The sequence below is a fragment of the Nyctereutes procyonoides genome, unplaced genomic scaffold (assembly GCF_905146905.1).
Source record: "Nyctereutes procyonoides isolate TBG_1078 unplaced genomic scaffold, NYPRO_anot_genome, whole genome shotgun sequence".
Classification (NCBI taxonomy): Eukaryota; Metazoa; Chordata; class Mammalia; order Carnivora; family Canidae; genus Nyctereutes; species Nyctereutes procyonoides.
Window position 1 is genome coordinate 66186951 of NW_026575052.1, and position 27253 is coordinate 66214203.

Below are 27253 nucleotides of genomic sequence, written 5' to 3' on the forward strand. Positions count from 1 at the left end.
GCTGGCCTAGCTGAATGCTTACAAAGGCCCGAATCAAGCCCCAGCTGTGGGAGTGAGCCATCTCAGATGATTCCAGCTCCAGCCACCTCTGGACAGTGAGCATATGACCCTTGATTGAGAGCTCCCCAGCTGAGCCCAGTCAGCCCATGGTTCTGTGAGACTATCAAGTCATTGTTTCCAGCCATCACAAGTTATGGAGCAGTTCATTATGCCACAACAAGTAACCAGAACACCAGTTAAGAGATAAATAGATGGTAGTTAAAAATTAATTAGAGTAGCTCTATCAGTTAGGGCTCTCCAGAGAAACAGAATCACCAGTCTGTCTATCCATGTATCTACCTGCCTACCTACATACGTATCTATCTATCTAAAGAAGTTTATTTTAAGGAATTGGCCCACCTATCTATTTAAAGAAGTTTATTTTAGGAAATTGGCCCACAAAATTGCTGGAGCTGGCAAGTGTTAATCTGTAGGGAAGGACCCAGGCTGGTAATTCAGGCTAGAGTGGCTACTAGAGTTTTGAAGTAGAATCTCTTCTTTTCTGGGAAACCTGTTTTCTGCTCTTCAGGTTATCAACTGATGGAACAAGGCCTGCCCACATGATTGAGGGTAATCTCCTTTACTTGAAGTCAACTGACGGTAGATGTTAAGCATACCTACGAAGTACCCTTGCAGCAACACCTAGACTAGCATTTGATTCAATGGCTGGATGCTGAAGCCATTTATGGCCATATGTGTCCACTTAGGCAAGTGGACCCATATAAGGAACCAGACCAGGGTGGTGATGCAGAACAGAGGAAAGCAGATCAGCCTGAAACATGCTTCGGATGTGAGACTGCTCCAGTTTGGTGATTGATTGGAAGAGAGGACTAAAGGACAGGACATCAAGAGGAATACACAGGTTTCTGACCCTGGGAGAGCGGTGGTGCTTTCCCTGTCAGGGGTCCAGGGGCCAGCACCAGCCTTTCTATAATAAAGTGGCGGCCTTTTATTATTTTCATTCATCCTGAGGCTCATTCAGGGAAGATGGGGTCACATTGCAGCAGGAGAACTGGTAGAAGGAATCTAGAAGTCAGCTGGTGAGAAAGCAGGTTTGTGAGGTCTGTGAAAACAGGAGAGCTGTTCGAGCAGCTGGCTGGCTTCTGATGCCCTTCTGAAGGAGGGCAAAGCTGTGACTTGACTGACCTTTCAAGGCCCCTGCTAGTCCTCTCGTCACATGACTGGCCCCTGCCTTTTTTAAATTATCAGGTTTAAAGTCAATTGTGAATTACATAAGCGTGGAAAACACAGGTTCTAAAAATACAAAATCAACTGTTAAGATGAATGTTAAGAATTCTGAATATATTTTATTTTGCAGACCAAAAAAAATCCAGGTCACTGCCTTTATGGTTCCATGCATGAGGAGAATGTAAAGAAGTCATTTATACCAAACCTTTGTTGACTTCTACTTGGTCATATATTTTAAAAGGGAGAAAAAGGGAAGGTAAGAAACCTTTTTTTTTTCTTTTTCTGATACTGTCTGGCAACATATGTAAGAGCCTGAATTAATACCCAGCCCTGTGAAAACCAAGTTTTATCATCATAATGAGAATCAGCCTTATGTGTAAACGTGCTGACATGCTATCTATGAAGCACTTCCTAAGAGAAGTGATCTCAGTATGTTTTGTTTACACCACTTTCTTTCCTAAAAGGTCTCATCCTTTCTTAGTCTTGAATTTCCAAAGCCAAATCCTCATTGTGTGATTCAATGAAAAGCAATGCACGTGTATCACAAAGGGCTCCTTCTGGGTTAAGGATCGGAGTCTCTGTCCTGCACAGGTGGAAGGAGAGCTAAGAGGCCGGCTCAGCTCCCAGTCCTATAATGACTCTGATTCAGATGCACAAATGGGCCCTAAGTGCTCCTGGAAAGCCATGGAAGGCCAACCTGCATCTCAGGCGCCCTTCCAGGACAGCACTTATGGCTCACTGTGGAATCCATTATCTTCTGCCTTTTTGGCTTCAGCCCCAAACCCAGCTTCTGTTTCTGCCTGGTCTTGGGGAACTGTACACTTATTCTCTTGCTTTTGTCCACATCCTGACTTTTCATCTCTGCCCTCAGGCTTCACCCAATAGATAAGAATCATCCAGTCCCACCCTGAGCTTGTCACCCATACCCATTGTCAATGGTGGGGGGGGAGGGGGGAGATAATCTGGAGGAAGGGGAGAACGTGTAACTCTTTGCTCTGCTTATCATCAGGCTGACTAATTCTCAGGCAACTCCGAGTCATTCCTGGTTAGACATCAGGGATGTTACCACGTTACCAAAGAGAGGGAGATGAGCCATAGACTATTCATACAAAAGCAAGTCCTTTTCCACTGCAAATAATGCACAGGGAGTTTATAACCTAGAAAGCTGAAGCTTAATATTTTCTGCTCTGTGTGACCTATTTTCCATCATGAAAAGATCAAAGTTCAAATAGAATAAACTAAATAGGAAATGCTGGTCCTTATCAAACGCATGGGATAATCCACACGAAATGCATCACAAGAGCAAAACTGAGGCTTAAAAATGTTTACATGTCTCCCTAGGCAGAGGACTGGAACTGAAAGTATTCCAGCTTTACCACTACTCATTGGATTTGTTAGGTGTCTTATAAATGGCCAGAGTTTACAAGAGTTTAAGCTATTTTTAGTAGAATAGTAATTACAAGCTAGAAAGATATTAAACTGAAAGTAATAATAGCTATCAAGTATTGAGACTTTACCATATAACAGACTGTATTTTGCATATTGAATATTCATAAAAACTCACAGAGGAAGGTATTTTCTCCGTTTGACTGATAAAGAGACCGGCTGGGAGCAGTGGCTTAAGCTAAAAGTGATAGTGATGATGCCACAAATAACAAACTGCTCTAATGCTTCCTGTCAAAGGCGCCTTGAAGATACTCTAGTGGGAACTCAGCCATTCATGGGGGAGACCAAATTTAAAATAAAATGAAAGGCCCTGTGGAACAAACAGGAAAGGTCAATAATAAGATTAATGGAGCCAACCTGAAGCTGAATGGGTGCTTCTGAGCTCAGAAACTGGACTACGCTTTCCAACCCCTAGTTCCTGTATTGAGCCTTGACCCATGTTTAGAACCATTGAGAAAGATTCTAGGGTCCTCCTGATGAAAATATTTTCTGATCATTATTGCGCACTTTAGAAAATAACACGGGTGATGGATTTGCCAGGTCTATGAAGTAATCACACCACACAGACCATGGAAATTCATACTTGTGATCAGTATTACAAAGGAGAATGCATTATAGGGCAGACAGCAGCAATGACCTGATCAGGCTGTTGAGGGAAGGTCTTCTTGAAGAAGGGATAATTGCTTGGGGATCTAAAAAATTAGTACACATGAACTAGAGGAAGGAGGACAGGCAGGGGGGATGGCACTGGAAAGACTGAATGAAGGTACATGTGAGGCAGTAAAAGATGAACCAAGATGGAACAGAAAAAGGTCACAAGGGATGTGGTGTGCAGTGAGGGTGAAAGAGTGCATAGTGGCCCAGCAACACAGGGCTTGGTAGGAGCAGTGGCAAAAGCAAGTTTGACCACAGATCATAGCCTGATTAAAAAAAAAAAAATCCATCTGGCTCTTGTGTCAAGAGTGGGGGCGGGGGGCGGTGAAGGACACCAGCATGGTGCATGATGGACAGGGTGCAGGTCCCTGCAGCGGTCCACAGGGGAGGGAACGATGAGGCCAACGGTGTACGCCCAGCCATAGTCAGTGCCAGGGCTCCTGCCGTGTGCCAGCAGGGACCATGTGCTCTCAAGAGAGATTCCCAAAATCCAATCAGGACTTGAGGGTGGATTGGTAGGGCGATAAGGAGGAAGGAGTTGAGAGAACAAATGGAATGGCACAGAAATTAAGTAGGAGGACCTTCCAAGGAATAAGGAATGCTGTAGACTGTCAGAATATTGGTAAGAAGTGAGAGGTCAAGCAAAATGAGAATGGAAAATGCTTTCTGGCTTTAGTAGTGTGGGGTCACTACTGGCCACAGGGGAAACAGCGTTGTTAAAGATGTGGGTGGGAGACCGAGGGAGTACAGACCATGCTTTCCAGGGTTTGGAGGAGAAAGTTTTTGTGTAAGAAGGGAAATGAAAAACAAAATCGGGATGACCTGCTAAAATACTGTGATTTTAGAATCAATTGGCTCACAATGAACGTACATTTCAAACTAAAAGAATCATTAAAAATACAATGATCTAAGAATTCCAGTGACTTACATGGCTTCCAAAGGCATTAAAACATTCCATTTTGGCCACAGCAGATAAGAAGAATTAGGAGCTTCAGATAGGACTTCTTTTTAGCAACATGTCTACATGTGAATTAAAATAGAGCTATCCTGAGATTGAACTAGCTGCCCGGAGCACTGGGAGAAATTCCAGAAGCCCAGAGGGTATGTGCTATTAGTCCATGTGACTATCCAGCTGGTGTCACACTGAAAGGTATGATAGTTACCCCTGGTTCAAATTGACACTAATCACATGGGCGAGTTTTGTCTTCAAATCCCTGGCTCTCTTACAAAATGAGAAAGGTGCAATGGACTATGCATTTGGAATTAGAAAATCAGACATTGGTGGTTGTCCTTGATGAACCCAGTTATACAAAGAATAGAAGGCATGGGTTCAGAAAAGCCCACCCATTCATCATTCACAGCTTAACATGAATTAATACTTGACGTTTCAGTGGAGATCTTGCACAGAGAAACTGGAGTTTTGAGGAAGGACAAGGGAGAAACGATTTGGGAACACGGAAACTTAATGCTGCACAGTGTGTCTGAACCCCTGAGGCATTGCACTGAGATGAGAGAAGCAAAGAAGCTTTACAGGCTATCAGAAAACGGAGGTGGGGGCGGGGGAAGCCCAGGTACCTGACACAGAGCGGAGGCTCAATACATTTTGAAATATACATGAAATGTAAAAGGAATGAACGCTTCGCATACTTTGCCATTTTGCTGAAGGTTCATCCTAGCTGTACCTCAACCCTCTCAAAGTGCTGCTGCATAACCTGGCAGCCACAGAAAAATCTGATAGGATATGTGATCCAGTGTTCAATATGGGATCAATACGAGTCTCAGGCTAAGGAAGAGAATAAAGAAAGAAGAAATTCAATCAGCAGCTGAGATGACTGAGTTTTTCTCTTACTAGCTAATGTGGGCACTGATTTTTTTTTTCAAGCTTATGAAAGATCATCCCGTGCATTAGAGTAGAATATAGGAACTAGACCAAGGTAACATAAAATATAAAAGAATATGATTATCAAAGCAGAAGACACGAAGGTGACGGCAACTGAGAAGTAAAGGAGTGCTGTTGAACACTGGAGAAATATCTCCACGCTGGCACATTCATTATCCCAGTGTTTAAACGATGTAAGGAACCAACAAAGACCGTGTAAGCAGTGCAATAAGGAACAGAGGGCTTGAAAGGCAGGGCAGCCTAAAAGGATGCTTATCTGACCTGGGTTCATAAAGCAATACAGTTACTATCGAGTACAACTTGAAAGATAAGTTTTGAAGTAAAATTTGGAAGATCAGTGAATCTCATGTGGGTTTGGTGCATTTTTTACGGCAAAGTTTATATTCTGAAAACTAACACAGGAATGACTCTCTAAATGTACAAGAGCCCGCTTCTATTATTAAATACGGCAGGCGTAATGACACGGTGTGGTTTTTGTTGCTTCTCTAAATGCACAGGCATGCTGTATGGCATGACAAATAGAAGATGATATGACAGGATATTAACAGTGAAAAATGTTCCCGATGCAGAGGAAACGAGGAAAAGAAGCTTTTTCAATCTGACAACTGACCCAAAACACCTATCATAAAGTGCACACATCTTCTTAAATTAAAAAAAAAATAAAATATGTATTGCTTTGAGCTGTCATCACAGTCATCCCATATGAATCATAAACAGTACGCATTTAAGGAATATGAGGAGGAGGGGAACAGTGGCTCAGAAAACCGAACATGGTTTTGTATAATCAAAAGAACCCCCTCATAGAGAAGCCTCCTGCTTCTCTCTGAGAAATCTGTGCTACAAAACAAAATGCCTGGGATATAATAATGTTCAGTAAATGAAAAAAAAATAAATGAAAAAAAAGTGAAAGCTCGTGACATACTAAAATCAAACCATAAGCACTGCTTTTTGGGGAAATATTTCAGAAATTAGCTGGAAGCTTTGTTGGTTAAACTAAGTCTGGTTATTCAGTGCTATGATTTCTGAAAAACATCTGTTAACTTAATCCATCTATTTATCTGAAGAATCTATATCCTTCCACAAAACTAAATCATTAAAGGGCACTGTTTCAATCATGTAATTGTCATGTAGTAAGAAAATATTTACCTATGTGATAGAAGACCTGTAAGTTCATTTTGTTCATTGTTCCATTTTTTGAGGGACTCAAAAATGAAAGCAACACATTGGCTGATGTTATAGAAAACTTAACACATCTACTGCTATAACGTTGGAGCCTCCCACACAAGAAAAACAAAGAAAATAACTTTCAAGAAATTTTAATCTGGGATCCCTGGGTGGCGCAGCGGTTTGGCGCCTGCCTTTGGCCCGGGGCGCGATCCTGGAGACCCGGGATCGAATCCCACGTCGGGCTCCCGGCGCATGGAGCCGGCTTCTCCCTCCGCCTGTGTCTCTGCCTCTCTCTCTCTCTCTGTGTGACTATCATAAATGAATAAAAAAATTGAAAAAAAAAGAAATTTTAATCTAATCAAACCGGAGGGGATAATTCCTAATTTAATAAAATTGCTACCATGAGATAGTTATCTGTAACAAAGTAATCAGACACAAAATACCTGTTTACAAGTAATTTGAAAAGCATCTCATTTGCATGACTCTTAAAATAAATGTGTACATTTACATAATAGCACTGCTCTCTGCCACTAAATTTTCAGTAAACATGTGACTGGTAATATTCAGTCATTTTGGTTTCAGACTCACATCCATGAAACCCAGGGACGTTTAAAGAAATCAAAGGGTTTTTGAGGATCAAAAAAAAAAAATCGAAAACAAAATAACAGCAAATAATAGCATGAGCATTTATGCAAGGGAAAAAAAGGAGAGTAAAATGAAAATTCAGCACTGTTGCTTTGTGTACCTATTAGTTTTCCATAATTGATTACACAAATGAATACAGTTCTTTTAAGTAAGAAGACAGTTCATGAAAGCTAATGCAGTAATTACCAGGCCAGTTCCTAGGGAATCTAAGACTACTTATTGAAGCTCAAAGATCTTCTGCTGAGATAAAATTTGCCTACAAAAAGTTTGCAGAGCTTCACAAAGGGGTTTTCAAGGGTGACATAAAGAAGTAGAGAAAGAGGAACAGGGAACATTTCATATCATGCTTAATTTAAATTTAAGCATCTTGGTATGACTCTCAAATATGTGAGCATCATGCTGAAGCAAATGATTATCAATTTCTAAAAATGCGAGGGAGAGAATGTGAAGAGCAGTAATTCCTCAAACTGAAATCCAGGTTCGATTTTCCACAAATTTATTATATGTGTATTGGTCTGTGCTTGGGGGAAAAACTTTAAGAGGAGAATCGATTTTAAAAGCAGAAGGCAGACAGCTCAACATTCTTAACTTTGTACAGCTATATGGAAATGAAATGAGATGCCAGGAGAAAAAGAGAAGGTAGGGCGTCTTCACCTCTTGCTTATGAAATCCCTCTTTAGGTTTACTAGGATCTCACAGAAATGCCAATTCATAATCACAACTGAGAAAGTCCAGATGACGGGAGAGGACACTTGTGTGCTAGGGCCACACCTAAGCTAATGGTAATCACACTTACAGGGAAGATGAAACGAGCAACAAAATCCCAAAGCAAATAGAGCCATGGTTCTGGATGTGTTCTTAGAAATATTTTAGTCGGGTCACTTGGGTGGCTCAGTGGTTGAGCATCTATCTACCTTTGGCTCAGGTCATGACCCAGGGTCCTGGGATCAAGTCCCGCATTGGCTCCCTGCAGGGAGCCTGCATCTCCCTCTGCTGTGTCTCTGCCTCTGTGTGTGTGTGTATGTGTGTGTGTGTCTCATGAATAAATAAATAAAATCTTAGAAAAAAATTTTTAGTCCATTCAGGGGGTCCTAGACTCCATGAGAAGCAGATGAAAGTCAGGGATCTTTTCCCCAGAACATGGAAAAAATTTCAGATACAGTTTCAAGAACTTATGGAACCACTGACATGGACTGCAGATATTTTTCTAAGAAAGGCAGAGAAACCAGGGACTGAAATCCCAGGCTCCAAGTTCTTAGACTCCACATGAAGTGCTGAATGAGTAAAGACTTAAAAAAAAAAAAAAAAAAACAAAACAGTAAAAAGAGGACAGACACTGATAAGTGGGGGGAGGGGGGGAATGCTGAGAAAAAAGGCTTTTTAGAGAGCCACAAATTTTCTTAAGTTTTTAAACCACTATGGTTAACATACAGTGTTATATTCATTTTGGGTGGAAAAGGTACTGATTTAATAATTCTATGCATTATTTAGTGCTCCTCATGATAAATTTACTCCTTAATCTCCATCACCTATTTCACCCCCCGCCCACCTCCCCTCTGGTAATCATCAGTTTGTTCTCTATAGTTAAGAGTTTGTGTAGGGGGTTGTCTTTTTTCCCCTTTGTTTCATTTCTTAAATTCCACATGTAAGTGAAATTATATGATATTTGTCTTTCTCTGACTTATTTCACTCAGCATTATATCCTCTAGCTCCATCCATGTTGCTGCAAATGGCAAGATTTCATTATTCTTTGTAGATGAATAATATTCCACTGTATGTATTATATATATATATATATAATCACTTCTTAATCAATTCAGTTGATGGAGACTTGGCTTCCATAATTTGGCTATTATAAATGCTGCTGCAATAAACATAGGGTTGTATATATCCTTTTGAATTAGTGTTTTCATATTCTTTACTGTGATTACTGGATAGTAGTTCTATTTTTAATTTTTTAAAAGATTTTATTTATTTATGAGAGACAAAGAGAGAGAGAGAGAGAGAGGCAGAGACACAGGCAGAGGGAGAAGCAGGCTCCATACGGGGAGCCTGACGTGGGACTCCATCCCGGGACTCCAGGATCACACCCTGGGCCGAAGGCATGCACTAAACTGCTGAGCCACCCAGGGATCCCCTGTTTTTAACTTTTTGAGGAACTTCCTTACTACATTCCACAGTGGCTATACCAGTTTGGATTCCCACCAACAGTGCACGAGGATTCCTTTTTCTCTACATCCTCTTGTGGTTTTGATTTTAGCCATTCTGACAGGTGTGAGGTGATATCTCTGTAGTTTTGATTTGCATTTCCCTTAGGATGAGTGATGTTGAGCATCTTTTCATGTGTCTGTTGGCCATCTGGATCTCTCCTTTGAAGAAATATCTATCCATGTGTTCTGCCCATTTTTAAATTAGATTATTCATTTTGGGGGTGTTGAATTGTATCAATTCTTTATATATTTTGGATACTAACCCTTTATTGAATATGTCATTTGTAAATATCTTCTCCCATTCCATAGGTTGCCTTTTAGTTTTGTTGATTATTTAAAGATTTTATTTATTTATGAGAGAGAGAGAGAGAGAGAGAGAGAGAGAGAGAGAGGCAGAGACACAGGCAGAGGGATAAGCAGGCTCCATGCCGGGAGCCTGACGTGGGACTCGATCCCGGGTCTCCAGGATCACGCCGTGGGCTGAAGGCATGTACTAAATTGCTGAGCCACCCAGGGATCCCCTATTTTTAACTTTTTGAGGAATGTTAGGTAGAATTCACCTGTGAAGCCATCTGGTACTGGACTTTTATTGGAAGTTTTTTGATTACTGATTCAATTTCATTGCTGGTAATTGGTCTATTCAAATTTTCTATTTCTTCTGATTCCGTTTTGGGAGGTTATGTTTCTAGATTTATCCAATTCTTCTAGGTTGTCCAATTTGTTGGCATATAATTTTTCAGAATATTCTATTAAAATTCTTTGTACTTCTGTGGTGTGGTTGTTATTTCTCCTCTTTCAATTCTGATTTTGTTTATTTCAGTCCTCTTTCCTTTTTTGTTTGTCCTAAGTCTGGCTAAAAGTTTATCAATTTTGTTGATCTTTTCAAAGAACAAGCTCTTGGTTTTATCGATCTGTTCTATTCTAGGTTTTTTGGTTTTTTTTTTTTTTGTTGTTGTTGTTTGTTTGTTTCTACTTCATTTATTTCTTCTCTAATTTTATTATTCCCTTCCTTCTATGCTTTTGGGTTTTGTCTGTTGTTTCTTTTCTAGTTGCTGTAGTATACAGTTCAGTTGTTTGAGATTTCTCTTGCTTCTTAAAGTATTATTGTATTACTATCAATTACTTACTCAATGTTTGTTACTAACTGCTTTTAGCATTTGGGTGCTTCCCCCAATGTCCATCAACAGATGAATGGATAAAGAAGATATAGTGTGTATGAGTGTATATATGTGTATGTATATGGCATACATACCATGGATGTATATACCATATCTATACACAATGGAATACTACTCAGTCATCAAAAAATGAAATCTTGCCATTTGCAATGATGTGGATCGAACTAGAGAGTATTATGCTAAGCAAAGTAAGTCAACCAGAGAAAGATAATTATCCTATGATCTCACTCATATGTGGAACTTAAGAAACAAAACAGAGGATCATAGGGGAAGGGAAAAAATAAAACAAAATGGAATCAGAGAGGGAGACAAACCATAAGAGACTCTTGATCATAAAAAACAAACTGTGAGTTGCTGAGGGGAGGGGCAAGGGAGATGGGATAACTGGGTGATGGACATTAAGGAGGGCATGTGATATAATGAGCAGTGGGTATTACCTAAGACTGATGAATCACTGAACTCTACCTCTGAAACTAAAAATACACTATATGTTAATTAATTGAAAAATATATAAATTGAAAAAAAGGAAAAAAAACCCCACTACATTTGGTAACTGTGTAGCAAGACCTCTGAGGAGCTACAAAGGAGGAGTCACCAGAGAACTAAGGGAAAAATCAGAGAAAAGAAAGAGAGGGGAAGAGACTGCTCTGAGTCAGAGGGTTGGTCAACAGTGTCAAATGCTCTTCAAGGGCTAAAGGATATTGAAAACTTTTTTTTTTTTAAATAAAAGCTATTTGGGTACTCCCATGTTGGATACATGCCTATTTACAACTGTTAAATTTTCTTGTTGGATTGTCCCCTTAATGGTTATATAGTGTCCTTCTTAATCTCTTGTTACCATCTCTGTTTTAAAATTATTTTATCCCATATAAGTATTGCTACCCCAACTTTCTTTTCAAATCCCTTTGCATGATAAATGCTTCCTTATCCCTTCACTTTCAATCTACAGGTGTCTTTAGGTCTGAAATGAATCCCCTGCAGGCAGAATGTAGATCGGTCTTATTTTTCTATTTATCTCGTTACCCTATGCCTTTTGATTGGAGCGTTTAGTCCATTTACATTCAAAGTAATTATTGAGAGGTATGTATCTATTGCCATTTTTGTTACTTGTTTTATGGTTGGCTTTCTTTAGTGATATACTTGGATTCATTTCTCTTTATTTTTGCATATTTATTACTCACTTTTGATTTCTGGTTACCATTCGGCTTACCATATAACAGGTTCTGCATAGAGCAGTCTGCATGAAGTTGATGGTCACTTAATGTTTGAAGCCATCCCTTACTCCTCTCTCCCCACACTTTATTAGGTATGTAGTGTCATACTCTACATTATTTTATTGTGTGAGTCCCTTGACCGATTTTTATGACTATAGTTCTTTTTACTGCTTTTACACTTCTTACTTTCCTGACTCTTGCTTGTGGTCTTTCCTTTCCACTCCAAAAGTTCCCTCTTTAATATTTCTTGTGGGGCTGCTGTAGTGGTCATGAATTCCTTGAACTTTTGTTTGTCTGGGAAACTCCTTATCTCTCCATCTATTCTGAATGATAGTTTTGCTGGATAGAATATTCTTGGCTGCAGATTTTTCCCTGTCAGCACTTTGAATACATCAGGCTACTCCTTTCCACATGGGGCCACACTTCTATCGTAAGCCAGCTTTATGCTACAATCACCCTTCCTCTTCAGGGGACTACAATATCTCTCAACACTTACATTAAGGAAACGTCTTCTGCATCTGTCTTCTCAAACACAGCCTGCCCAACTTCCCTCTGAGGTCTGTCTGCTTTTCACTAGCACCTCTATTATCCCTAACCAAACGACTGAAAAATCTCACATTTGTCCTCAATTCTCTTTATCTTCTTCCAGTTGAAACCTATGAATCAATAAGCAACCAAGTCCTGCCAATTCTTCTGTCATGTCTACTGCACCCCTTTATTGGGCTCCCTCTTGGTGATGGGCACTGAAGATACAAAGATAAATAGAAGACATCATGCTGCCAAAGAGCTATCAAGTGTCCCTTCTTTGATATTTTTAGAGCTACCACTGATGTTCTAGATGTTCTAGTACAGCCAGCCCTTGGCTACTCTGGCTTTCTTCCTTTTTCTTCTTCTTCTTTTTTTAAAAAATATTTTATTTATCTATTTATGAGAGAGACACAGAGAGAGAGAGAGAGAGAGACAGAGAGAGAGAGAGAGAGAGGCAGGGACATAGGCAGAGGGAGAAGCAGGCTTCCCATGGGGAGCCCAGTGTGGGACTCGATCCCAGGACCCTAGGATCATGCCCTGAGCCAAAGCCAAAGTGGACGTTCATCCACTGAGCCACTCAGGCGACCCCTGCTCTGGCTTCTTCAGTCTATTCACTCCTTCCTAAAAGTCCAATTCACATAGCATTTTTCTAACCAGACACATTCCCTAAAGTAATAAATTCATTATGTAATACCCTTGGTATCTCCATGGGGTTCCAGTGTCTACAGGAAATCTGTGGGATCTACTCAAATCATCAGAGCTCTGTGTGTCCTGGGCTCACCCCTATCTATCTGCAGGTCTTCTCTTTATCCCAAGCACGTGCTCCAGTGAAGCTGGTTCTGAAAGTACCTGATGTTTACTCCTGACTCCATCACCTCTCCCTTTCTACTCATCATCTGAGTCACAGTTCAAGTCCTATCTATCTCCTTCCATAAAATGAAATTTTATATCCCACATGGACTGTGTAGTGATATACCATGGTATTTGTATAAATCACTCATTTTGACATGAAATCATATATATATTTATAGATTTCTTTTTTGTCTTTCCAAACTGACTACAATTTCTTTGAGATTGGTAAGAAAACCTTATGTTTTTTCTTGTGTACCTTCAGGTGTTTATTGATTTGAAATATATTTATTCAGGTCCTACCTTTGTATCCTGCACTATACCAGGCTGACGGGGTCCATTGTTCTTTAACATAGTAAAAACCCTAAACAGATATTTGTTGATAAACAAAATTCATCCCCCCCGCTAGCAAGTGGCATATATATTTCAGAAAAGTAACTCTTAAAAACTGTCCTATTTTTAAATCATGTGGCCAAAGAAGTCCCATAATTTCCCAATAGCCCCTTGGTGTCAACTGCTAGGTAGAAGCGGATTTAGAATATACTCACTTGCTCATATTTGACAGAATTTAATGCACCTTCTGTAATTCCTGTTAAAAGGATACTATCACCTTTTAAAGGGTCACATTTCGCTTTTCTCCAATATAAAATGCTCACATAAAGAAAATGGAGACTTTGCCAATTTAATAAAAGGAGATGTTCCTATACTACCAGTTTTATAAATAAGCCAGCCCCAGATTTAGCCAGCTGTATTAGTAAAAATTTAGGAAAGTGGACAGTTTAATTACGATTTAATTGTACAGACTTCTGTTGAGGGTGTACATAATTTAGTTTACAAATATGCCCATAAAAAGAACATTACAATACAATAAATATTCAAGTGAATAAATAAATGTCACCATGACTATTCTCTTCCATGACAAAAACAATCAGTGTTATAGTTCCAGATGTTTACTTAAACTGGCCCTGGAGGGATAGATAGGCCATGGGTAATCATCATGGTTACTGATGTACTTTTTATACTGAGATGGTACTAAGGAGAAAATGGCCATTCTGTCTGCATATCATCAATCTCTATGGCTTCTATGCAGCATAATTTGCAGCAGTGACTCTCAAGCAGCTTTGGATTTGAAGAGATTCCTGATTTTTATCACAAGAAAAAGAAAGGAAAAAAAAAAGAAAAACTTTAAAGAGAATACATATATTTTTTAATTGAACCAGACATTGTCTGAAAATCTGCAGAGATCACTGCAGACTGAGAATAAGGTTACCTTCTTCAAGAGAGGATTTGCTTTTGCTTCTCTCAGACATCTGGGCTTAGGGTAGATCTGAATCCAACTGAGGATGGAAATGATTCAGATCTGGGCTTCACTCATTTAGAAAACTGATCTTTTCTATGGATATCTGGAAGCTCTGCTCTGCTTCTCTGCCTGTCAGCATTTAGCAAGGTTTTTTTTTTTTTTTTTTTTTTTTTTTTTTTTTTTTTTTTAGAAAAATCAGCCTCAAATGCAGGGCTCACCTCCCTTGGCTTCCTTCTTCTGGATTTTAGTCCTAAAAATTCTCCCTGCCTTGGTAGCTTGCCAGTTCCCTCAAACAGTGTACTTTGTTTAGTAAACTTTGCTTATTTAGTATACTTTGTTTTCCTTGTATTATTTGCAAAAGGTCTGAACTAAGGCAATTTCACAGTTGGAAAATCTCCTTTACCCCTACTTTGGTGATTTGTGTCACTACTCACTAGTCTTTCTAACTGATTATCTTGGACTCATCTTTAACAGCTCAATGCACTTCAGTTTCTCCCTCTTCTTCTTTTGTCTCTTCTGCACATGTAGAAAAGTCTCTCTAAACCACACTCCTTGGCCACTTGTTGACCTTGTGATCATTTATGTTATAACTGCACATGCATACTTCTATCCAGTCTCCTGGTCACAGAGATCTCTCAAGTCTAGTCTTCAGTAGACTGTGTCTTAAACCATTTAAGCTGCTATAACAGAACAGTATTGACTGGGCATGTTATAAACATCAATTTATTTTCACAGTTCTGCAGGCTGGGAAGTCCAAGATCAAGATGACAACAGATTAGCTGTCTGGTTCAAGCCACTTTCTGGGACTTAGATGGCATCTCTTGCTGTGTCCTCACATAGTGAAAGGGGCATAAGGGCAGTCTGGGATCTTGTACAGGTCATTGCCCCACCTATGAGGGCTCAGTCCTCATAACCCAGTCACTTCCCAAAGGCTCCACCTCCAAATACCATCACATTGGGAGCTAGGTTTTCAATTTATGACTTTTGAGGGGATACATTCAGTCTATATCAGACTATGTAGCATGAAATATCCTGGAAATTAAATACACAAGAATCCCTTTTCTTGCCCCTCACCCTGAATATCAGTTAGGAAAGATGCTTAATGGCATCCTACAGGAAGCTGACACACCCATGAGTCTACCTGATGGAGGGAAAATATTCACTGTGAGCTCTAAACTGGTCAGGAAGTTCCTCTTTCACTCAGTGGGAGCTGGCCCGAACCCTTCTCATTCTAGCAGAATAAAAGTCAGCTGGTCCAATGACCTGAGCATAAAGTAAGTGAAAGTGGGGCAGGCAAAGCCACAACACTGTGTAAATAAGAAGCACTTCCTTCCCACAGTAAAGAAAGACAAGTAGCAGATACTTCTGTAGAGAATCTCAGGGGAAAACTGGCTCTTTCAGAAGGTCTTCAAAAGGCTGAAGGCTTACAGTCTGAAAATATGAACCAGTAAAGATAAAAACATATTTCTGGACTGTAACATAATAACATGGCCCCGGACAAAACCTGTGTTAAAAGCAGAACAAAGAATGAGAATGTGGCAAAGAGAAGCAGAGCCATGTAGACCAGGCAAGCATGGAGACAACTGGCCTGGCTGTGCCATAGGGCTGGGAGTAAGGGGTACCAGGTAAATGTCTATGCACCCCTTGCTGCATCGTGCTTTGATGCAATTTCCCTCTGTCTAGATGGGATCCAAGCTATCCACGGACAGAACAGTTCTATAATCATCAACCGATAACCTGGCCTTGTCTGGTTGATGGCTCCTCTCCAGGTTATCAGCTGTAACCACTCACAGTCCTGAATGATGCTGGTGTTTATTTTATTTTTTTTAATGCGGGTGTTTAAATGCCAACAAGAAAACTGGAAGGAAAAACACAGAGAGGAACACAGTTTTTGTCCAGAAGTGACGGGACCGTGGATGACATTTTCACTCTATGTTTTCCAAGCACTCCTGAATGCTATCATATTTTATTTACAAAATAAGTAAATACCAAATACAAATGGTATAAAGAAGCACCAATGTCCTCTAAAATATAATTAACAGTACAACAAAAATTTCTTTTTTGAACTTAAGGTTTTTTTGTCATGAATTCCAATAGCAGAATTACATTTCTATATAAGAGATGGGGATAGAACACCCTGGGTCTCAGGAGGGGGATCTGAGAAGTAAATCAATCTGATTGTCAGGTGGCCCCTTCTACTCTTCTTTCTCATGACATGTTATTTCCCATACAAAGCAAATACACAAGACATTATTTAAATCCCGTAATATTTATGAAGTGATTTTTTTTACCTAAAATTCTCATATTCTTCTTCTTGTCGTTTCCATGGACAGTTCTGTATATTTCTGATAACCTGAAGATAGTCACTCTCTAAATACCTAAAAGTCAAACATCAGTAAAATTAGAAAACAGAGATCTCACATATTGCTAAACATACATATAGGTGTTCTAAAGGACACTTTTAGAATCTGCTCATTTTAGCTCTCTAAATCTTTTATGAAACAAGGTAATGTAGAAACAAGTTAATATCCTACCCTTTTCCAAACCTCTCGGACCATAAATTTGGAAAGAATTATTATGTTGATTCAGGAATGTATAATTTGTGCATACCATAAGTCAAGTCTGGTATTACAAATAAACCATGACAGCACCCCAATTCGCATTCATATCTTACAGCCATTTCATTTCATTATAACTCACTGACAAATATATTTTATAGATGTTTACCATAAATATACAGTTTATCACTTTTTTATACTCTAAGTTGATTGATTTACCTTGGGATATATGGATAAAATGTCCTAAAATAATCATCTTAAATTTTAATTCTGAATAGTACACTAAAAAAACCAGATTAAGTTAAGAGAGATGTATATTGGCATAAAAAACCTATAGGTTTTGCAGAATCCCAGTCCCCAGTAAATCTCCTTCTACCTGAAATTCCATTTGTAAGTATTAATTTCTTTAATCATAAAAAGACTAACTTTAAGGATTATAATTTAAAATGCAAGTACTGGGGCCCCTGGATGGCTCAGTTGGCTAAGTATCTGTCTGCTTTCAGCTCAGGTCATGATCCTAGATCAAGCCCCACATCAGGATCCCTGCTCAGCGGACAGTCTGCTTCTCCCTCTCCATCTGCTCCCCCAACCCCCACGACTTGTGCTTTCAGTCTCTCCCTCTCTCTCTCTCTCTCTCTCTCACACACACACACACACATACACACACACACACACACACTCTTCTTCAAATAAATAAAATCTTTTTAAAATTTGAAAAAAATTAAGAAAATAAAACGCAATATTCCTTTGTGTGGAAAAAAAACCCTTAAATTTTCTTCCAATTAGTATCTTAGTCATTCGTTGCTTACTACTTGAGACAAAGGCTCTGCATGGAGAAGATGATGTGTGGTGGGATGGGTGGAGAAGGGAGAGGGCTATGAAAAATCCTGTTAGAAATCACTCCCCCATCTCCATCCAGCAAAATGCAGACCCTCCAAAGCTTAGCTCTGAAAGAGATATTTTTATAGGTTAGGAAGGTCATCAAGCAACTCCTCTCCCTCTGAAGTTTACCTACCTTTTGGGTATCTCTCTTTTCAATGGTGCTGCCAAAATAAAAAATATATATATATATATTTCCCCTGACTGCTGTTGGCCCAGCTAAGAAAATCTGAAAATCTTAAAGGCTGTTATCTACCAGAGAAGCAAAGAAAGAAGCTATCATAGGAGAAGTTAAAAATAGTTTTACTTGTATATAGTCCTCCAACCTTAATAGATTTTCCTTATTCCCATAGGTAAGACTTGTCCCAGTATGCCAAGTAGCCTGAGATATCTATATACTCTACCTCCAAAGCTTTGTCTAAAGTGTGACACTTCCTAGCTGGAGTAAATATTGACCTGTTTCCACATGGTAGGAGATACCCAGAGATTCTGCAAGACATTGTTAATTGAGAGAGAGAGAGAGAGAGAGAAATACACATTCAGCAACCTACCCAAGGCTCTCTCAATTTCTGGCTCTTTAACAGAGACATGACACTGTGCCTATTCTCTCCTGTTTGGAGTCTTGTCTATCAGCAAGGCATGGTTTTTAGTCATTTGATCATATTCAAAACAGGACACTAAGTTTACCAGGGTCTATCAGGCAAAGTAACAAAGGTAATGCTATCTCACAAAACTCAATGAAAGAGAATATGAAGATAGAAGCCAAATACAAATATCTTCTAATTAAATCAATGAGAACTGCAACTGTATTTGAAGTTATCAAGATAAAACATAAAACTACAGTAAGTATGAAATTAATATCCTCTTATAAAAACTAAGTTCGTCAGTTTGAAGTTTCCTTTAAATGCTATTTATAAGATGAAAAGAAAATTTAATTGTTTATGATGCATAGCTAAGATAGTAAGATTAGTGACTTGAAGACAGAGCAGTAGAAACTACTGAAAATGAGACATAAAAGGAAATAAAAGATTGAGTCAAAAAGTTACAATCATTCAGCTGTAAGATAATCTCAAGTGGTCTAATGTATGGGATATTATGACCCTAGAAAGACAGGGAAGACAAAAAACTTTTTCAAAAAATTAAGGTGGCAAATTTTCCAAATAAGAACTATAAATCCACAGATCCCAAAAGCTCAACAAAGTGAAAATACAAGAGACATTAAAACACACACACACACACACACACACACACACACACACACACACACACACTAGCAGTGCCTGGGTGGTTAAATCAGTTAAGCACTCAGATGCATGATTTCAACTCAGGTCATAATCTCAGAGTCAGCATATGGAGCCCCAAATAGGGCTCCCCTCTCAGTGGGGAGTCTGCTTGAGGATTTTTGTTTTTCCTCTTCCTCTGCCCTCCCACAACTTGTGTGAGCACAGTCTCTAAATCAATCAATCATCAATCTTCCTATCTATCTTAAACTACTAAGACACAGAATGATAAAATTTCTTTAACCAGTGATAAAGAAAAAATCTTAAAAGTAGTTAAGACAAAAGAGGGGTGCCTGGGTGGCTCAGTTAAGCATCTGCCTTCAGCTCAGGTCACAATCCTGGGGTCCTGGGATGGAGGCCCATGTAGGACTCCCTGCTCAGTGAAGAGTCTGTTTGTCCCTCTCCCTCTGCCCCTCCCCTGCCCCACTTGTGCTCACTCTCTTTCTCTCTGTCTCTCTCAAATAAATAAATAAATAAATAAATAAATAAATAAATAAATATTTTTTAAATAGAGAAAAGAGACATATTATATACATAGAAACAAAATAAGATTACAGCAGACTTGTCAGAAACAACACAAAATAAAAGGCATGGAACAATACCATTAAAATAAGGAACATGATTTAGGGGGATTGTCAATTTAGATTTCCATAGTTAGCAAATCTTTCAAAAAATGAGGGTAAAACAAGGACTTTTTCAGACATACAAAGGCTGAAAGAATTCACACCAGCACACTTGCAGTACAAGGAATGCTAAAGGAGTACTTCCAGCAGAAGAAAAAGGAAACCAGAGTAAATCCAGATCGATACAAAGTAACAAAGAACACTAGAAATGGCAAATATGTAAATATATACAAAAATCTTCTTTTTCTATATCTAATAAATAATTTTTTTAAGATTTCATTTATTTACTTGAGAGAGAGTGAGAGGGAACACAGAGGCAGAGGGAGAAGTAGGCACCCCACTATTTAAAGTAAATATAATAATAATAATATATTAGACAGTTTATAACATATGTAGAATGAACCCCTGACAACTATAGAACAAAGGCCAGAAAGGGGATGATATAAAGCATTTGAAAGCAGATTGTGATGACAATTAAAATGTAAACAGTTGACCTTCAAACAACACAGGGGTTAGTGGTCCTCACCCTTTGTGCAGTCGAAAAGTCACATATAACTTTTGACTCTGCAAAAATGTAATTACCAATAGTCTACTATGGACCAGAAGCCTTACCAATAACATAAATAGCAAATTAACACATATTTTGTATGTTAATTTGTATGTATTCTATGCTGTATTCTTACATTAAGGTAAGCTAGAGAAAAGACAAAGTTATTCAGGAAGTCATAAGGAAGAGAAAATACATTGACAGTACTACACTATTAAAAAAAAAACAACAACAAAACGTATAAGTGAACCCATGCAATTCATTTTATTTAAGGTAAAACTGTAGTGTTCACTTAAAGCAATCAGTAACAACAAAGCCATAAAAAGTGATGATGTAATCATAAAATAACAACCAAAAGAAGGCAGGAAAAGGAAAAGGAACAAAGAGTAGGTAAATAGAAAACAAATAACATGATAGTAGATTTAAATCCAACCATATGAATAATCATATTAAATGTAAATAATGTAAACATACCAATTAAAAGGCAGAGAAAGTCATCTTGGATTTTCAATAAGCAGGAACCAATCACATATTATTTACAAAATAAACATTTCATATAAGCAAACAAAAGTAAAAGGTGAGAAAAGATCTACCATAGTAGAACTAATTAAAAGTGGGTTTGTTTAAAAAATATAATTAATAGGGTGCCTGAGTGGCTTAGTCAGCTAAGCGTCTGCCTGCAGCTTAGGTCATGATTCTGGGTCCTAGGACTGAGCCCCACATCAGGCTCCCTGCTCTGCAGCGAGCCTGCTTTTCCCTCTGCCTCTGCCTCTCTCGCTCTCTCTGCATTTCTTCTGAATAAATAAAATCTTTTAAAAAAATAAAAATAAAATTGATAGACTTATTATCACATTGCTCAGGTGAAAAACAGACACAAATGACCAAGATGAGACCAATGACAGATTGCAGGACTCACAGTCCTACAGACATAAAAGTATTACAACAACTTTCTGCCAAAAAATTTGACAACTTACACACAATGGACATATTTGTTGAAAGGCACCAACTACAAAGCTCTCTCAAGAAGAAATAGAGGTCAGAATCAGAGGGAGATGTGTTCAGAGAGATCCAACATTGCTAGCTTTGAAGGTGCAGTTAAAATATAGGACAGTTCTGGTTCAAGATGGTGACACAGATAGATTCTAAACTCACCTCGGACACACTGAGTCTGCAGCTACATATGCAACGTTTTCCCCTTAAACACACACACACACACACACACACACACACACACACAAAAGCAAAACTAAAGGCTGGCTGGGTAACAACTACATGTTAAGCAAATGAGAAGGAAATGTCATAGTAGGTAGGAAAGGCTGAGACACAATCTCTCCATAAACCCCACCCCCAATGCAGTGGCCCACAACTAGCAGGGAACTCAAAACCCAGAGATTCTCCCTGAGGAGCAAAGGGTTCGAATCCCATGTGCATTTCAACTTTCAAGACATACCCTTGGTAAGATGAGCCCTTAAAATTCTAACTTTGAAAACCAGTGGGCCTTATGTTCAAGACCCACGAGAATGAAGCAATCTGAGAAACTGTTCTTCAAGCGCTTGTGTGCTTGGACTCACCCACCCCAGGACCCAACTCAATGGCAGCTGACTACTCGAGACTTAAAGTAGAGGTTCCCTACTTACATAAAAACACCAGGCTAAGGAGGCAGGTATCTAATTTAACACACACATCTAGAAGCCTGCAGGACCATTCTCCGGGATGGAGGCTGACGGATGCCGTCTTCATGCTCCCTCTGCTGTGCTCCATTAGAGCAGCATATCCCATAAAGGAATTTTTAGACATATGAAGCCCTGATTTCTGCAGGTGCCACCTTGACTGCCTAGCTCTAGAGGCCAGGGGAGCTTGCAGTCCTGGTTCCATGGGACTGTAATAATAAGTGTCCGCAAAAAGGAGCTCACATCCCTGTCTAGCACCCCAATTTTTGTGACTGTTGTTAGGGTATACCTCTACGTGACCTGGCTCTGGTGATGAGAGCGATCTCTCATGGTTCCCACAGGACTGTAACAGAGAAAGAATTCGGAAGCAGTGACCATCCTCAGTGGTCCAGGAACTTGGTCTTTAGTGAAGGAAACCTATTAGCTAATCATAACTATGGCCTGAGAGGCAGGCTTCTAACTGAACATGTACCTGAGGGCTGACTGTAATCCTTTCCAGAGTCCTTGACAACAGGTCCTGTGTTCACACTCATACTCTGCTGTCCTCCAGAGCACCAGCATCTTTTGGAGGGGAGCTTTCCATGCCTGGTACTCTGGTCATTATGTCTGGTACCCCAGTATTTGTGGCTGCCACCCAGGTGACACCTCCCAATCACCTGACTCTGGTCACTGGAGGGGCTTGCCTTTTTGAGTCCCATGGGACTATGGCAATCAGTCTGACAGTTCTTGGCAGGCTATCACCCAGAGGACACCACACAAACACTGATCTGAAGCACATCACATAGTCTTTCTGCAAAGGAGGCCTCTTTTTACTTGTCCTGGAGCTATCATCTGAGGGGCAGCCTTCAGATTTGGCTCACATTTATGCCCTACAGAGATGCTTTCAAAGAATGCAGGCTGTGGACACATCTTGGTACTCTCTCTGCTTTGCTCTAGCTTGCCTGTGTCACCCAGAAAAGGTTTATTACATTTATCTTGGGCTCTGATTTTTGCTACTGCCATCCATGGAACACCTCCAGATCACCTAATTTTGGTGGCTGGTAGGGTTTAGGCTTACAGTCCCACAGGACCGTATATATATTGGCATACTTTAAAAAGTTGATGCCTGAGGTTCTGGCTTCCAGTGAGAACCTAGGCACTGAGATCCTCCACTTTGGGACACTGACAAGTACTGGCACATACTTAACTACTGGAGGTGATGAAAACTACAACAGTCTGCTTAGGCAAGCACAAAGGTTTGAGATACAACCAAGAGCTGGGGTGGGGTTGAGACACAAGCTTCATATTTTACACAAAGCCACTCCTTTAAGACTGGGTGAGGTGATTGTTCCATCTATTTTACAGAAATCAACACAGAGGAATGTGTTCCACATGAAAGAACAGAAAGCCTCAGGAAAAAGAAAAAACCTTAATGAAATGGAGATAAGTAACTTACCTGGAAAAAAAGTTGAAAGTAATGGTCACAAAGATGCTCACAGAACTGGGGAGATGAATGGATAGACATAGCAAGAACTTCAAAAGAGAGAAAATATAAGAAAGCACTAAATAGAAGTCATGGAACTGTAGAATATAATCACTGGACTGAAAAATATCCTAGAGGGGTTCCACAACAGACCAGATGAAGCAGAACAAAGGATCATTCAACTCAGGGACAAGGCAGTGGAACTCACCCAATCAGAGCAACAAAAAGAGTAAAGAATTTTTTTAAAAAGTGAACATAGCTTAAGCGACCTATGGCACAGCATCAAAAGGGCTACTGTTCATATCATTTGGCTCCCATAAGGAAAAGACATAAAGGGGCAGAAGTCTTTAAAAAAAATGTTTAAAAACTTCCCTAACCCATGGAATGAAACAGACATACAGATCCAAGATGCCTAGAGATTTCCAGAAAAGAGGAACCCAAAGAAACACATATGAAGACCTATTATAATTAAAGTGTCAAAAGTGAAAGACATGGAAAGAATATTCAAAGCAGCAAGACAAGAACAACTTTCTATGTACAAGGGAACCCACATAAGACTAAGCAGATTTTTTAGCAGAAACTTCACAGACCAGAAGATGGCATGATACATTCAAAGTGCTGAAAGAAAAATAACATCCAACCAAGAATATTCTACCCTGAAGAGTTATTGTTCAGACTTGAAAAAGAGACAGAATTTTACAAAAAAGCAAAAGCTAAAGGAGTTCATCATCATTAAACTAGCCTTAAAAAAATTAAAGGGACTGAACATTGAAAAAAAGAGCATGAATTAGTAACAAGAACAAATAAGAATAAATCTCACTGGAAAGGTAAATATATAGTAAAGGGAGTAGATCAATCACTTATAAAGCTTGTATAAAAGTTAAAAGACAGAAAAATAACTACAATTACAATAATCAAAGGATCCACAATATAAAAAGATAAAAAGATGTAAAATGAGACATCAGACACATAATATATTGAGGGGGAAAAGTAACAATATTGAGCTTTACAATGGTTGTTATCAACTTAAAATAGACTTATAGAGAAATTCTTATATGTAAGCCTCATGGTAACCACAAAGCAAAAACAGAATACAGTAAATACACAAAAGAGAAAGAGAAAGGATTATAAGCATACCACTAAAGAAAGTCATCAAACCACAAAGGAAGAGGGCAAGAGAAGAAAGAAACAGAAACTATTAGGAACTGCCAGAAAGTAATGAAAAAAATGGCAATAAGTACATACCTGCAATAAATACTTTAAATGTAAATGGACTAAATTCTCCAATTAAAAGACAGAGTGGCTGAATGGATAAAAGAAAAACAAGAGCTGTCTATATGCTATCTACAAGAGACTCACTTTAGACATAAGGAATGACACAGATTGAAAGTGAGAAGATGGAAAAAGGTATCCATGCAAATGTAAACCAAAAGAAAAGTGGAATAAGAATAGCTATGCTTATATCAAAGTGGGCTTTAAAACAAAGACTATAGGGATGGCTGGGTGGCTCAGTGGTTGAGCATCGGCCTTCGGCTCAGGGCATGATCCCAGGGTCCTGGGATCGAGTCTCACACTGGGGTCCTTGCAGGGAGCCTGCTCCTCCCTCGGCCTGTGTCTCTACCTGTGTCTCTGTGTCTCCAATAAATAAATAAATAAATAAATAAATAAATAAATCTTTTAAAAAATTAATTTTAAAAAACTAAAGACTGTAATAAAAGACAAATACGAGTATTACATAATGATAAAAGGGTGAACCCAAAAGAAGATAAAACATTTCTAATATTTATGCATCCAACATAGAATCACCTGAATATATAAACCAAATATTAACATACTTAACGGGAGAAATAAACAGCAATACAATAATAATAGGGGTCTTTAATAATGGATAGACCATCTAGATAGAAAATCAGTAAGGAAACATCAGCCTTAAATGACACATTAGACCAGATAAACAGACCAGATAAACAGAAATTTAATGAACATTCCATCCAAAAGCAGCAGAATATATATTCTTCTCAAGGACATACAGAACATTTTCAAGATATATAACGTTAGGCTGAAAAACAAATCTTAATTTGATTTCTTCTTGACCCATTGGTTGTTCAGTAGCATACTGATTAATATTCCCTATTTGGGTATTTTCCAGTTTTCTTCAAGCAATTAGTATCAAGTTTTATACCATCATGGTCAGAAAAGATGCTCGATATGATCATTTGTCTTAAACTGTTAAAACATTGATAGCTTGAAACTGGCCAAGGTGGTAGTATTTACACCACAGGCATCGGCAAATGTGACAAATCAGGGCTGCCTCTTTCCTGAGCAAGTTGTTAAATATGAATGAGTGCACAGCTGCTCCTACACTTCCCTCCAACTGGACAACCTGTTGACCTGACTCAAAACCTTTCACTACCCCTCCACCCTAGTTTGAGCTTTTGGAGGCCTGCCAAGAAGGCCAAGGGAGACCTGGCTGCCCCACCTGATTCTTCCATCAAGACTGATCCACAGTGGTCCCAAGCCCGAATGAAACAAAACTATCACATTCAATCCAAATAGTAACTGCTATCTTGGAAATTAAAGGTGATTTTATCTCCACCAAGATTTTGAACAAATGCTCAAGAAAAAAAAAGTGCATTATACTTTTACTTTGACTTCTTTGGAAAACAGAGTTGTGTTAGTTGTGTTAGTTAATTAGATAGAGTTTGCCTTTCTATCAAGCATAAGCTAGAACATTAAACTTCTCATCCACTGCCAATTAGAATAAAGGTGCATTATAAAATATGTAGTGACTTTAAAACATTTTCGTTTTAGTGACATGCATCCCCCAGTAAATTGTAGCTGGCTCCAATTTAACTTAATATTGAAAGATATCAATCATAAGGTATCTAACTTTTCTAATAAGTTAACTATATAGAAGGGCTTCTGACTTTATAGTCACTGATATTTAAAACTAAGTCAACACATTAAAGCAGACCTACCTATTACAAAGGAAGAAATATTCCTGGCCATTTTATAATCAGAAGACAGTGATCAAGCTATTTACTTCCCAAGGTTGCTATGCTTAGGGAACCTTTTGTATGTCCACTCTAGAAATGAAGGGTTACCCTCTAAACATTACAAAGGGAAGACTAAAGAATAAAGAATATCAAAACACACATTTTTCTCTACATGCTTGCCCTTTCCTACTGAAAAATAACTCACCAACCAGCTTTCTTAGAAAATTAAAATTGTGATCATGACCTGTAAAATGGGAACATGGCTGGAGTGGAAAACCATCTGAGAAGGTAAAATTCACGTATGCCACAAGTGTGCACTAATTGATGGGAGAAATGTGTCCCTGTAAACCTTTCCTGTTAAGTAAAATGCTCTAAATCACACCATAACATCATACTTTCTGCAAATTTACATTTAGGATAGTCCTCACCCCACAACCTTGAAAGACAGCTGTCTCTATGACATTACCCCATTTTTATGGATGACATAACTAAAAATTCTGAGATGATGAATAGCTTGCTCAATATTATATTGTAAGTGGATGAGCTAAGAATTAAACTCATGACTTTTGATTCACAGTCTGGCTCTCTTTCCAATGTATCACACTGCATCTCATCTATTTTCATAATGAAACTGAAATTAATCCCATCAGAAACATTTTCTGGTCCCAAGACATACAATAAATCATACTAAATAATGCAGCAAGTTATTTTCAAAAGAATAAATAAGGTCTATTTAAATCACTATCAATAATACTCAAAATAAAATACAAATTATAAATAACATTTGAAATGACACTAAGTAAATATATTAAAATTGAAAATACTCTCCTAGAAACTGCTCTTTGGAGACAAAGACGCATACTATATGGCTAGTTTTATCTCATTAAGATAGAAATAAGGCTTTTTAAAAGCCCTACGTA

General features: G+C 38.7%; 1 protein-coding gene across 3 annotated transcripts in view; it reads right to left on the bottom strand.

The window, feature by feature from the left end:
- The window catches only part of ST8SIA6 (ST8 alpha-N-acetyl-neuraminide alpha-2,8-sialyltransferase 6), a 238396-nt gene that overhangs the window by 22544 nt on the left and 188599 nt on the right, over positions 1–27253 (bottom strand). For all 3 annotated transcript variants that reach the window (XM_055331033.1, XM_055331032.1, XM_055331031.1), the window contains one exon: positions 16610–16696. In XM_055331033.1, coding sequence (XP_055187008.1) covers positions 16610–16696 — 87 coding nt within the window. The remainder of the gene's footprint in view (positions 1–16609; positions 16697–27253) is intronic.